This window comes from Lathyrus oleraceus, chromosome 2, assembly GCF_024323335.1.
Source record: "Lathyrus oleraceus cultivar Zhongwan6 chromosome 2, CAAS_Psat_ZW6_1.0, whole genome shotgun sequence".
NCBI classification, from domain to species: domain Eukaryota; kingdom Viridiplantae; phylum Streptophyta; class Magnoliopsida; order Fabales; family Fabaceae; genus Lathyrus; species Lathyrus oleraceus.
Genome location: NC_066580.1, coordinates 118486351 through 118500859, shown reverse-complemented (window position 1 = coordinate 118500859; position 14509 = coordinate 118486351). Strand labels below are relative to the sequence as shown.

The following is a 14509-nucleotide window of genomic DNA, read 5'->3' as shown; positions in this document are numbered from 1 at the left end:
AAGTTGTAAATATTTGTCTCCCCTTTCCAGAAAGTCCTAATTCATGTCCATGTGATGGATGGTTGAGGAGTTATGGTCATTTGATCACAAAGCGTGCATGGAAATTCAAAATGGCATAACTTTTGATGTAATGCTTCAAATTGGTTCATTCTTTTTGCAAAATGCTTCTCATGTTCAAGGCATTTCAAAATGACATCATTTGACTCAATTGTGCAAGCTAAGCCTCAAGGAATCATGGTCAAAAGTCACATTATTTCACATTTGTTCTAAGGATGATATCATGCTACAAATCAAAATTCACAAAGAACCAAGGCAAGGCTTCACTTCAGCCTTCTTCATAGACCATATTTGAGTAAAAATGAGCCATTGCCATGCATGAAAGGGGCGTGTATGTTCCTTGTTTCACACATGTTCAAAATGAATCAAATCTTCACCATTCATTCTTGGCTTAAGATGCAAGCAAAACAACCTTCAAATCCTGACCCTTGGTTGCTCTTGAGTGGATTAAAATCCTAGCATGGGGCTGAGCACGTGCATTATGGCCATGGGAACTCAATTTGCATTTTTGCAATTTGCATAACAACTCACTAATCATGCTTAGTAAATGGTTAAAGTGATTATCAGTGTTATTAGCAAGAAGTATAAATAGGGAAACCCTAATCACAAGCCTCATAACTGCCATTTCAGATCTAGAATTCAAGAAACTCTCTCAAACTTTCTCTCTTCGAATTTGCTTTTTCTTCACACAAATCTCAAAGATTGTTGCAGATTCTTGATCCTCATACTTCACTGATCAAGAATCGTCCATCGTTTGATGTTATTCCTCAAGAAATCGAGCAGTTCAAGTGCATTATCATGATGATCGGATTTGGAAATTGAGGCACATTCAAGAGGTTTCAGCCATTTCTTTTTGCATAAAGCTTCAAAGGAAGTTCAAAGGAGTTGATCTGGAGCAGCTGAGCTCGTGAGATCGCGATTCCAGAGATCTCTAGTTTCAGGTGACTCCATTTTTACTCTCTTCTTTTGTTGTTTTTAGGTTATAGAATAGAAGATCTTGCTGCGTAGGTCATGAATATATGATTAGAATTGAGATTGAGTGAATATTAAGGATTTCATTGTGACTGGAAGTTTGGATCTGAAAATTTCTCCTCTTCGAATTGCAAAACCTAGGAAGAATGAGGAGAATCTAGTATGATTTTTGGAATCAGCGTGGAAATCTGAGTGGAATGACACTGGTCTGGTGAATTTCTGGAAAATTTTAGGGTGGCGCCGCCGTGGGAGCCACCGGGAACTCGCCGGGGAAGACGGTCGGAGCGGAGCTCCGGCGTTTGTGTTATAACTAGGGTTTTGCTAAGTGTGCGCCATGTGGTTCAATGCGTGGAAGATTGATTGGACGAGATTCGTTTGACTAAGGACACGCAGGCGTTGAATGCTGACTGGGGTGGGTGACTCAATTAGTGAAACGGTGCGTTTCACTAGTTTAAACATGGACCATTGATCTCAGATGCGCGCCAGATCCAGTGGTCCGTGTTTTTCCTGATTTAATTCAAATAATTCGTTTCCCTCCTTTTTTCTATTTTATATTTCAATTATTTTGGTCATTTTGTTTAATTCATAAAAAATCCAAAAATTGTCCAATTGAGTCCCAATTTTTTTTTCATAGTTTTGTATTTGTATCTACTTTTTTATGGTGTTAAATTCAAGAATTTTTGATGTCTGGATCTTTATGTGGGAATTTTTGAATCAATATTGTGCCAAATTGACCTAGTGCATTCAATGTATTGTGAAATCCTCAATTTTGAACCTTTTGATCCACTCTTTTGCATACATGACATTCATACATGACATGAATTATTGGTCACTGGTTTGGATTTTTTTCTCACATGTTATCATCATTTTTGACACATAGAGAAAAATGTGACAATTTGTGTCACATTTTTGACATTGAATTGGTGCATCATTGTTCACATAGCATTTGCTTCATTTTGGACTTGATCTTTTGCATATTGAACATTCATGGCATAAGGAACTTATACAAAAAATCCCAAAGTCATTGCATGCATTTTTGATTTGATATGAATTTTCTAAGTTGGAAGTTCATTTTGTGCATTTTTTTGGTCATTACATTGCATAGGCAAGTTAAGATACTTGATCATGGATTTGATGTTGGTCTTTTTGAGGACATTGGAGGGAGTGTTTGAATGTGTGATGTGCAAAAGTATGGGTCATGGATTGGTCATTTGGTTAGGTTTTAAATCTTGTCTTTGTATTAGGGTTTTGACCCAATTTTAGGGTTTGCTCTTGGTCCATTCTTTAATTTGGTTTGGGGTCTTCTTTGTAGTATGAGCCTTTGCCTCTTTGCATTGGTTGGATCCCTGGTTTGTGACTCATTAGAGATGATTTTAGAAGCATGACCCTACTGACTTATGAACTTTGGAATGGTTTGAGGCTTGTGGTGACTTGTTGAAGTGATTTAGGCTTATTTTGGAGCTTTTGAAGCAATTGAATGGTATTTGAAGTATGGTGGATCTTTGGCCTTGGTTATTGATGTTTAGGGGTTCATATGGTTCTGTTTGGGGCTTGTGATCATTGGTTGGAGTTTATTTGGGGTTCTCACATATTTTGGAGGCTTTAAGAAGTGTTTGAAGGGGTATGAAGCCATTGTGAGCAAGTTTTGAGTGCAAGCTTGTTCTACTTGAGTTTTCAGGGGGTTTATGGTTGATTTTGGATCATTGGAGTATGGATTGTTGGGTGGTCATTTGAAAGACCCTACTTCTGACTTAGAGTGATCTTGATTCAATTCATCTCATGCCTTTGTTTGTTTATGCTTTGTTGTGTTGATTGGATGTACATAAACTAACCTTGTCTCTTGTTTCAGGTTTGGATATTCATCATTAATGATTGGGTTTGTTCTCACCTTGTGAGATACAAAATGCATTGAGTTCTGACCTATTTTTGTTTTGTAGGATTTTAATTGATGTGGTGAGCTCATGAGCTCATTTGAGTGCTAGGGCACTTATGCATTGAATTGTGTAACTGTTAGGGGGTTTCACTGTTTGTCTTCTGGTTTTATGACTGAAGTACTAACTGTTTAGTTTTTGTACAGGTGCCTTAGTTTCTTACTTGCTTTAGCTCTTGCTTGAGCATTGGATTGTGGTTGACACACCACTCAGGTAGTTAGCTTCTTACTTCATGTAGTCTGGAGTCCTGTCACCTTTTTGGGCAGGCATTTTGCTGGCAAGTCCTCCTTCAGAGGCTCTGTTTGTGTTTGTTTAAAATTGTGCCCAAAGACGTCCAAGGAGAGGCATGTGTTATATTTGATAAGACCTCCAAGAGAAGAGGCAATTGACGGAAGGTAGGGATCTGTAACCGATTCCCCGTTATTCAGTGTGTCGTTCTTTATGCTCGCACTACGTGCTGATGCTTCTGAACATGTGCCCCAGATCTTTTGTCCAGAGTCTGTCAAGTGGAAAAGGATCCCACTTTCTGGATCCCTACGCTTTCTATGTCATGAGCTCACCCTAGCCAGGGTTAAGAGCATGAGGTCTCATCCTCATTTAAACTTTGATCAGCTTCACCCTAACGTTCAATGTTAGTGGTTAAGAGCTACAGATTACCCCTTACAGTTTGGCTTGTTTATCGAGGTTGAGCATTCCCTCTTGACTAAAGCTCACCCATTGTTTGAGCCTCTTGTATGGATATAGTGTGTGATGTTTGTTTACTTGTGTTGGTGTGTTTATTTGCTTTCCTCTTCTCATCTCCATTTCTGTAGGAGTCGTACGATTAACTTCTGAGGAAGTTGAATGTATGTAGAGTTTAGACTTGAGTTGACTCGCTTCCAGGGTGAGTTAAGTTCTTGTTAGAGGCCTCAACTTAGGTATATTGATTGCATGACAATTATTAGGCTCGAGTCTTAGTCTCCCTATTAGTTTGTTGTTTCCCCTGTCTCTGGTTAGTAGAGTGTTTTACCCCTGGTAAGGGGAACTACGTCGCCCTGATTCTCATACCAGATGAGATACGTAGGCAGGAGGTTGAGGGCAATCTCTCTGGGCATCCTTTTATTTGTTTTCGCGTGTGTTCACCCTTTAGTTGTTTTCTTTTATATTTGTGTTGTTTCCTCTTTCCCTCTTCCATTGTTGAGTCTCTGTTTGTTCACCCTTATTCTCAACTTGTGTTTACCGTTTCGTGTTTTTGTTTCTGGCATTTGTTTTCTTTGGTGTGAGTACCCGTTTGTTCAGCGTGTGTGTGTGTTGTATGTTTATACCTTGGGGGATTTCTTCTATTATTATTCGGGGTTCACTAGTTGGGGTTCACTTTGGTTACCTGTTATCTGTTCGGGGTTCACCTATATTGATTTGGGGGATTTCTTCTTTTATTACTTGGGGTTCATATTGGGGGTTCATTTATGGCGATTGTTATTCATTTGAGGTTCATCTTCGGGGTTCATTTGTGACGATTGTTATTCATTTAGGGTTCATCTTTGGGGTTCACTTGTGGTGACTGGTCGTACATATCGGGAGTTTATTCTGGATATTTGGTTACTTTGTTGGGGTTCGTTCTGATAACCTTTTTCTTTGGTGTTCGTTGGTTAGCGTTTGTTAGTGTCGGGAGTCGGGTGTAAGTCCATGTATTGGCATTCTGTTTCCTTTTGGGTGTTTCTTTTGACGTCTCAACGTCCCTTTTTGGTGGCTGGTTTCAGCGTGCGTTAGCCGAGCTACGAGTGCTCTAATTCTCCTCTGGATAGAGAAGATACGTAGGCATAGGATGCGATGTCTTAGCGAGCATGTCCCCTTTTCCCGAACTACGTTGACTCTGATGTTTGTTTCTGACAAACTACGTAGGCCCAGGATGCAACATCCTGCCGAGTCCACTTCCTCCGTCTTCTTTCTCTCCCCCACCTGTTTATCGTTCCAGTTTGTGCAGTTTCTTTGAGTAGTTTATTAGCAGCCCTTTCCTTTTCTTTAAGCTATCTTTTGAGCGTGGATCCCGTCAAGTACGGCGGACGTGAGGGGGTGCTAATCCTTCTCCTTGCGTAACCGACTCCCGTACCTTGTAATCTCTGGTCGTAAGACCATTCCTTTCCCTTTCTTAGGTTAGTCCTGCGCTCCCTTTCCGTCATAGGATGAATAGCGTCGGTGGCGGCTCTGTTTTTTCCCCACCGGTTGTTTTTCGCGTTGCGACAACCTACTACTTGTACTTGTTGAATAAAATTTAATGTTATATTAAGTGGTTTCTATTAATAAGTTAGTGGAAAGACAAAGAGTTTGTTGTAGTTGGAAGGCCAAGAGATAGTGGCTTATTAATAGTATCTATTTGTTTTAATTTCCTATAATAGCAGAAATCTTTGGATCTATATAAAGACCAAGGTTGTATTTTCATATTAACGGAATATAAAGAAGTAGTGCTTCTGTTATCAAATTGGCATCAGAGTTAATGACAAACATGATGAGTCAAATGCCACTGCCGCGACTAACAAAGTCAAATTACGAAAATTGGAGTATCCAAATGAAAGCTCTTCTTGGATCTCTAGACACGTGGGAGGTGACCAAAGATGGGTTTAAAGAACCAACAGACACTACGGGATATACGGTAGCTCAAAACAAGGCGTTGAAAGAGACGCGACCAAAGGACAAGACGACATTGTACACGTTGTTCCGAGCAGTTGACGAATCAGGCTTTGAAAAAATTATCGGTTCGACTACGTCGAAAGAAGCATGGGACATGTTAGAAAAAGTGTTCAAAGGAGCAGACCGAGTGAAGCAAGTTCGACTCCAAACTCTTCGTGGCGAATTGGAGAGGATGTAGATGAAGGAGTCAGAAACTGTATCTGACTACATCACGCGTGTACAAATAGTGGTGAACCAACTCACTAGAAATGGAAAAACGGTGACTGATGCACAAGTTGTTGAAAATATTCTAATATCTTTAACAAATAAATTTGAGAATATTGTGTATGCAATAGAAGAGTCGAAGGACCTTTCGACGCTCTCAGTCGAAGAGCTCGCTGGTTCTCTCGAAGCACACAAACAACGTAAGATAAAAAAGAAGGAGGAAGCAGTCGAGGAAGCACATCAAACCAAGGAGTCAATCAAAGACGAAAAGGTACTCTACTCTCAAAATTTTAGAGGTAAAGGACATGGTCGAGGAAGAGGTGGCAGGTCGAATTACTCCAACTTCTAATGCTACAAGTGTGGGAAGTATGGTCGTTACGCGAAGGATTGCAACTCCTACAAATGCTATAATTGTGGTAAAGTGGGACATCTTACAAAATATTGTCGAGTCGAAAAGAAGGTAGAAGAAACAACCAATCTATCTTTGGAAGCCGAAGCGAATGAAGGTTTTCTACTGATGACTCAAAAAGAAGTAGACGCGAAAAATGACACTATGTGGTATCTCGACTCAGGGGCAAGTAATCATATGTGTGGTTACAAACACCTGTTTAAAGAAATGAAAAAGATTGAAGATGGTCATGTGTATTTCGGAGATGCATCGAAAATGAAGGTCGAAGGCAAAGGTACAATTTGTTATTTGCAGAAGGATGACTTGATTGGGTCAATACAAGATGTTTATTATGTACCAGATCTCAAGACCAATATTTTGAGTTTGGGGCAACTCACAGAAAAAGGTTATTCGATATTTATGAAAGATCGAATATTACACTTAAACGACAAGTTAGGGCATCTGATTGCTCAAGTCGAAATGGGGAGAAATCGAATGTATAAATTGAACTTGAGAAGCGTTCGAAAAAAATGTTTGCAAGTCAATGTCGAAAGCGTCACTGTGCCATCTACGTTTTGGTCATCTACATCATGCTGGTCTGAGAAGGTTGACAAAGAGGAACATGGTGCACGGGCTACCAAACATGGACTATGAAGGAAAGTTTTATGAAGAATGTGTGCTTAGCAAACAAACAAGAACCTCATTTCAAAAGAAGGCAGAATATCAAGCTAAACATATTCTCGAACTGATTCATGCCGACATATGTGGGCCAATCACTCCGAAATCTTTCAATGGTAAAAGGTAATTCATTTCCTTTATCGACGATTTCTCATGAAAGACTTGGGTTTATTTCTTGAAAGAAAAATCTAAAGCATTCAAGGTGTTCAAAAAGTTCAAAGTAATGGTGGAGAAGGAAACTGACAGACACATCAAAGTCGTTTGATCTGACAGAGGTGGTGAGTATACTTCGACAACCTTTATGAAGTATTATGAAGAGAAGGGCATAAGGATATTTCTAACTACACCATATTCACCTCAACAAAACGATGTGGCTGAAAGGAAGAATCGAATAGTTCTCGACATGATTCGATAAATGCTTAAGAGCAAGAACATGTCGAAGGAATTCTAGATAGAAGCTGTACAATGTGCCATTTATGTTCAGAATCGATATCCACATTCGAAGTTAGAAGATCAAACACCACAAGAAGCATGGAGCGGACAGAAGCCAACATTTTCTCATCTCAAAGTATTTGGTAGTGTGGCTTATGCACACGTACCAGGTCAACGAAGAACGAAGCTTGAAGATAAAAGTAAGAAGTACATATTCATTGGGTATGATGAGAAGAAAAAAGGGTACAAGCTATTCGATCCCAAAACCAAGAATGTGATAGTGAGTAGAGATGTTCGAATAAACGAAGAGAGCAAGTGGGATTGGAACAATTCGACATAAGTTATCGTCAAAGTTGGAGAATCATCAGTCGCTGTACCAAAAAGCATTTCAACAGAACTTGAAGATTCTGACAATGAAGATGAACCTCTACAACCCAGAATGCAAAGTCTGCAAGATTTGTATGATACGACAGAAGAGGTACACCTTGTATGTCTTTTGGCAGATATTGAAAACATTAACCTCGAAGAGGCGATGCGAGACGAAAAATGGAATGAACGAAGAGATTAAGGCCATTGAACGTAACAACACATGGGAACTAGCAGAATTACCAAAAGGAAGTCAACCCATTGGTGTGAAGTGGACATTTAAGAAAAAGATGAACACTCAAGGTGAAATGGAACGGTATAAGGTGTGACTTGTTGCGAAGGGATACAAGCAGAAAACAGGAATTGACTATGACGAAGTATTTGCACCTGTTGCAAGAATGGAGACAATTCGATTGCTCATTTCTCAAGCTGATCAATTCAAATGGCCGATATTTCAAATGGATGTCAAGTCAGCATTTCTGAATGGTGTGCTCGAAGAAGAAGTTTACATCGAACAACCACCCGGATACATGAAAGTCGGAAAAGAAGAAAAAATGTTAAAATTGAAGAAGGCACTTTATGGGTTGAAGCAAGCACCGCGGGCATGGAATACACGCATCGATACATACTTCAAATAGAATGGTTTTAAGCAATGTCCCTACGAACATGCTTTGTATGTAAAGAAGAATGGAGGTAATATGTTACTTGTTGCTCTCTATGTCGATGATCTAATCTTCTTGGGTAACAATGGTCAGATGATAGAAGACTTCAAGAGCACAATGACACGTGAATTCGAGATGACAAACTTAGGTCTGATGAGATTCTTTCTTGGTCTGGAGGTTCGACAAGAAGAAACAAGAATCTTTATTTCACAAGAGAAATATGCAAAAGAAATCTTGAAAAAATATAAGATGGAAAGTTGTAATCTGATTTCGACGCCAATGAAACCAGGTGCAAAGTTGTTGAATTTGATGGAGGAGAACGTGTCGAAGCAAGCAAATATTGAAGCTTTGTAGGTAGTCTTCGTTATCTCACGTGTATAAGGCCAGTCATTTCTTTAAGCGTTGGAATTGTAAGTCGATTCATAGAGGAGCCAACATATTCACATTGGAAGGCATTGAAGCGAATTCTCAGGTACATCCAAGGAACGTGGTCATTTGGAATGTTTTACTCAAGAACAGAAGATTACAAGTTGGTTGGTAACTCGGATAGTGATTGGTGCAAAGATATAAACGATCAAAAAAGCACTTCAGGATATGTGTTCTTCATGGGAAATACTGCATTTACTTGGCTTTCTAAGTAGCAACCGATAGTAACGCTTTCGACATGTGAAGCTGAATATGTGGCAGCATCTTTGTGTGTTTGTCATGCAATATGACTTAGAAGATTGTTGAGCAAAATGAAGCTAAAATATATGGGTGCAACAAATCAACAATTGAGTTAGCAAAGAATCTAGTAAACCATGAAAGAAGCAAACACATCGACATTCGCTTCCACTTCATTTGAGGACATGTGAAGGAATGAGGTGTCGAATTGAGGCATGTAGCAAGCAAGGACCAATCAGCAGATATTTTCACAAAATCATTATCGAAAGAAATTGATAGGCATGATGATGGATAGAAGAAACATTTAAGTTTACAGAGGAATTTTGTTGAATAAACGTTAATGTTATATTAAATGGTTTCTATTAATAAGTTAATGGAAAAATAAAGAGTTTGTTGTAGTTGGAAGATCAAGAGATAGTGATTTATTAATAATATTTATTTATTTTAAATTTTTAGAATAGAGAAATCTTTAGATAAATAATATATAGACCAAAGTTGTATTTTCATATTAAGAGTCCTTAGAATCCGTGAATAAGAAGAACCGTGAAAGATTCGACGACACATTATTCTCAATTTATTAGTATTTGTCACATAGAAATAATCTCTCTCATTATTATTAAAAATGATTCCATTTTCAATCACTTTACCTCTTCTGGACCCACGGTACAACATTATTCTTATCTTTCACAAACGACTTTTTTTAAGTGGCCCCATATCCTTTGCAATCTGTCTAAGCACAAACTTCTGAACCTTCCCCGTAGAGGTTTTAGGAAGCTCCTCCTTGAACACCACCGTTTTCGGAACCATATAATGCGGCAAATTCTTTCTACAATACTCAACTATATCTTTCTCCGTCGGAATTTCCCTTTCTTTCAACCCATCTTTCAAACTCACAAACGCACACGGCGTTTCCCCCCAAAATTCATCAGCTCTCGCCACAACCGCCGCTTCATTCACCGCCGGATGTCCATACAACACCGACTCAACCTCCACACTACTCAGATTCTCACCGCCACTGATAATCACATCCTTTGACCTATCTTTAATCTCCAAATATCCATCCTCATGCATCACTCCAACATCACCGGTGTAAAACCAACCATTCTTCATAGAACTCGCGGTTCCTTCAGGATCCTTCAAATAGCCTAACATAACACAACCACCTCTCATAACAACCTCCCCCAAAGTCGCTCCGTCGCGTTTCACACTTTCACCGGTGGGACTCACCACATCAACGCTAGTCATCCCAATCGTCCTCACTCCTTGCCGTGACTTCAACCGTGCTCTCTCCGTCGCAGGTAACAAATTCCATTTCTTCTTCCACGTGCAACAAACCACCAACCCGCCGGTTTCAGTTAATCCATACCCGTGACTCACCGTAAAACCTAACGACTCCGTACGAAAAAGAATCGCAGCTGGCGGCGGTGCTCCGGCTGTGAGAATATGAACTGGTTTCTCCAACGGTTTGATATCCGGCAAGTTAGTTAGCATGTTGAGAATAACCGGAGCACCGCACATGTGAGTCACGTGATGCTTTTTGATCAGAGAGTAAACAATTTCAGTATCGAATTTTCTCACGCAGATGTTAGTTCCACCAACGGCCGCGATCCCCCACGGGAAGCTCCACCCGTTAGCGTGGAACATCGGTAGCGTCCAGAGGTAAACCGGTTGTTTAGGAACTGACCATTCGATTAAAGAATCGAGGGTCACGATGAAAGCTCCTCTGTGGGAATGAACTACACCTTTGGGAGACGACGTCGTTCCGGAAGTGTAGTTGAGAATCATCGGGTCCCACTCGGAAATAGGATGAAGCCAGTTAAAATCTGGATCACCGTTCGTTATTAGGTCATTGTAAGTGGAGAAGAAACCAACGGTGGATGATGAAGAAATAGAAACAGAAACAGGTTCTGGTTCTGTTTCTTCATCGTCTTTGATGAGGATTAGAAGAGGACGTTGTTGTGACGAAGGGAACAATAACAAAGCTTCGAGTACGAGATCGCGTGAAGCGTAGTCGACGAAAACTAGTTTAGACTCGGAGTGGATGAGGATATTGGAGATTATACGCGCGTCGAGGCGCGTGTTGATGTTGTTAAGGATTGCGCCGGCGAAGGGGACGGCGAAGTGGAGTTCATACATGGCGGGGATGTTGGGAGCGATGACTGAGACAACGTTTCCGCGGCGGATTCCGAGGGAGGTGATTGCGGAAGCGAGTTGGAGACATCGACGGTGGGTTTGGGACCATGTGAAAACGGTGTCGTTGTAGATGATTGAAGGAACATCGTTGTAGATTGTTGATGCTCGTTCTAGAAAGGTGAGTGGTGTGAGAGGGGAGGTGTTTGCGGGGTTAGGTTTTAGTTTTTCCATTGACTTTGCTTTTTTTTTTGTTGCTATAGAATGGGAAAGGAAGACGAAGGGTTGTAAATGTAAATGAACGAATGATGATTAGAGGAAAGTGTTGGAATAAAATAGATTATCTTGACGTGTTTGGGATAAGATAGCTGACAAGAAGAAGATGGTTACTAGTATTACCAGATCAATGACGTCATTGACGTGCAACTTTTCCAAATTTGACATTTGTTTAAAGAGCCTATCCAATTACATGCAATGCAAGTATCTTAACTTTTTTTGTGGGACATAAATTACATCATTTTAATTAAACAATTCCCATGCATTGTGGATCTACTAATTCAGTAGTGCATGACAATTTTAAAGAATAAAATGAAGATTGACTCAAAATTAAACAATCCTTGTGCAAACATCACTTTTATACATTTTTTGTTTACACTTAAATTTTTATAAAGACAAAAACATTGTCATTCATCATATGACTATTACACCCAGTTTGAATTAAATCATAAAATTTAAGTTAAATAATTAGTTTTATGATAATATTTTAATTTTATATTAAAAATTTAAATCATATTATCTATTTGTATTTTTATTTAGTTCCTTATATTTACTTTATTAAACTATTATGTTAATTTAGTTTTTTTAAGTATAACTATATTTAACTATTATATTAAATTATTAGTAAGTTAGTTTTATGTTTTATATTAAAGTATAATTATATTTAACTGGTTAACTTTTATATTAAATTATTATTAAGTTAGTTTATTTAATTATTTTATGTAAATGTGTGAAAATAAACTTTAATAAAGTAAAAGCTTGAATTAAAATAAATGATAAATAAAGCGTAGTAAATGATAAGAGTAAAAAAATGTTTCGATTAAAAGAAAGATAAAGATAATGAAAGAAAAGAATGCATACGCATACATGTTACTTACAAACAGTTTCTCTATTTGATTTGGGTATTCTAAATCTATTGAGAAATATCTGAATTTTACGACCTTGATTACAATGTATGAACCAACTATTTATACTACTCTACACATAATTGTCTCCGACAATTTATTCCTTAAAAACTGACACGTATCAACACCATGCACTTTAGCAGTCTAAAACTTGTAAACCGCTGAAAAAACCATTATCTCACCTTCGTAACTGCTCCAAGCTTATAACTGTCTGCTTGTCGAAGGTAGTTATTGTGAAAAACTAGTGCTAGGATAACCTTTCAAATCTCCAAAATCTTCTAAGTCTTTGACGTCTGTCGAAAGGTTCGATCTTGACATGGTGTCGAAAGATCAGTTAGATATGCTTTTGAGGTTCTTTCAAACCATGTTCAAGATCTGTTCCCGAAACTCTTTCAAACCATGTTCAGCATGGTAGTCGAAATGCTTTAGTCGACATGTTTGACCTATCAAAAATGGTCATTAAATGCTAGTAACACTTAGCATTCTCTCTTCACAACATTCTTTGTTGACTATTTCTCCAACTTGAAATTTCATGCTAACAAATGTCTCCCAAAAAAATGTCACTTTCGAGAAAGATAAGTGTCATTTTTGTAACTATTCAATACTTGTACATGTCACATCAACTAGAGGTTTTATCATTATTTATTTTTAGTTCATGGGTCTGTTACCATGAGAAATCTCTAAGGCACGTGGAAAGCGAAATGGGTGAAAGGATCTTGTGAATTTGGGGGTTATACCCCATCAAAGGATGAAGATGTGCCTGAGATGAGCAAGAGTGGAGAAACATAAGTCATCAAGGGAGGAAGCCGACAGGAGAAGCATGTTTGGTCGACAGGTCATTCCGTCGACTGGGGACTTAAAAGATTTTGGATCATGCCAAATACGTAGAAGACAGTGTCGCCCTGAATATCTGGGGGGGAGAAATTTGAAATTAGGAAATGAGTAGCAGTTACAAGAAGAATAAAAGTGCCATAATCTGGAGCAGTTTGCAAGACGTGGGTAGAACGGTTTGCAGATCGTGTGGCACGACGTCTGCTAGTTTTTAGGAATTGTTAGCCTGAAGGCAGTTTCTTTAGTTTAGTATAAATAAGATATCCCACGAGGGGCTCAAGGTGTTCACTTTGTACCAAAAAATCACTTGTAAGAAACTTCTCATTCCCAGCGCGAGGAAGCAAGAGTTTTTAAGAGTATTATGTACGTGAATCATCACATTTATTTCAATGCAACTACCTTACTTTTCAATTGTTCCCGTTGAACAATTTATTTTAATTTCATTTACTTTTGAGTTATCATTTTACGTTGTCGTCTACGTTGTCGACACTGATTCTATTACGATAATAGAGTTCACCAAAAACGTGTTTGTCGTGTACGTCTTTTGAATGTTGTAGTGTTGTCGGTCACGAGTCACCCATAGGCTACATCGTCGTTTAAACCGTTCGTGTGGAAAAACCTACGCTTATTCAATACTTCGTTAGGAGCCGTTCCTTGCAAAGTTGTCCCGTCGAGTTAAGTAAGCTACACTTGCACTAGCACATGTCCTAGGATCAACTGGTCGATCCTGCAAGTAACCCTTAGTCTCAAGGCCTAGGGAGGACCAGCGGTTGTTTACTAATTTCCACAGTAAACAGGGTCATCATTGTCCCCTTTCCACCAAACCATCACATCACAAACATGTGTGCGACTCATCATCATCATCCCATATTTTCTAGGAGATTAACGCGTCATTAACTTAAATGAGGAAAAAAAGAATAATTTAAATTCTCTATTTTCATCTTTTCTAGTAACCTCTAGGTGCCAATGGTTGACTTGCATGTGCCACGTGTCTAAAATTATTGGAGGAAAAAAACTGAAACATTTTCTTCTATTTGACTATTTAAACTTTTCTTCCTCGGCTTGTCTCTTTAACCATTTCCTTCTCTGAAAATGAAACAATAAACCTAGAGAGCTCTCTGCGATTTCTGTCATATTCTTCTCCACATTTCTTTCCAAAAGTTGAGAATCAACGATGACTCCCAAATTCAAACATGTTCCACGTGCACCCTTAGGCGCTACCATTGAAGAACCTCTATTCATTAATGATCGTGCTTACGTCCCTGAATCTTCCATGGAAGATGGGAGAAGAAATGTCTAGTATGTTGATGTATTAATTCCCTACTCTATTTCAGAAATCATTTTTGC

General features: G+C 38.8%; 2 protein-coding genes across 2 annotated transcripts; one reads left to right on the top strand and one right to left on the bottom strand.

The window, feature by feature from the left end:
• Positions 1 to 5805: 5805 nt before the first annotated feature.
• LOC127122185 (uncharacterized) lies at positions 5806 to 7669 on the top strand. Its single transcript, XM_051052565.1, has 2 exons — positions 5806 to 6102; positions 7382 to 7669. Exons 1-2 carry the CDS (start codon positions 5806 to 5808, stop codon positions 7667 to 7669), a joined length of 585 nt encoding a protein of 194 aa, XP_050908522.1.
• A 1800-nt stretch (positions 7670 to 9469) lies between these two features.
• On the bottom strand, positions 9470 to 11512 carry LOC127118406 (2-methylpropanoate--CoA ligase CCL4). The gene has a single exon (XM_051048597.1). It carries the CDS (start codon positions 11382 to 11384, stop codon positions 9705 to 9707), a length of 1680 nt encoding a protein of 559 aa, XP_050904554.1. The 5' UTR covers positions 11385 to 11512; the 3' UTR covers positions 9470 to 9704.
• Positions 11513 to 14509: the final 2997 nt, after the last annotated feature.

What these genes read in the sequence shown, in the direction of transcription:
- LOC127118406 (XM_051048597.1), bottom strand. Translation starts at nt 11,384, where the DNA reads ATGGAAAAACTAAAACCTAACCCCGCAAACACCTCCCCTCTCACACCA.
- LOC127122185 (XM_051052565.1), top strand. Translation starts at nt 5,806, where the DNA reads ATGAAGGAGTCAGAAACTGTATCTGACTACATCACGCGTGTACAAATA. An exon ending in AGTCAATCAAAGACGAAAAG is followed by an intron (nt 6,103 to 7,381) that starts GTACTCTACTCT and finishes ATTTATGTTCAG; the next exon opens with AATCGATATCCACATTCGAA.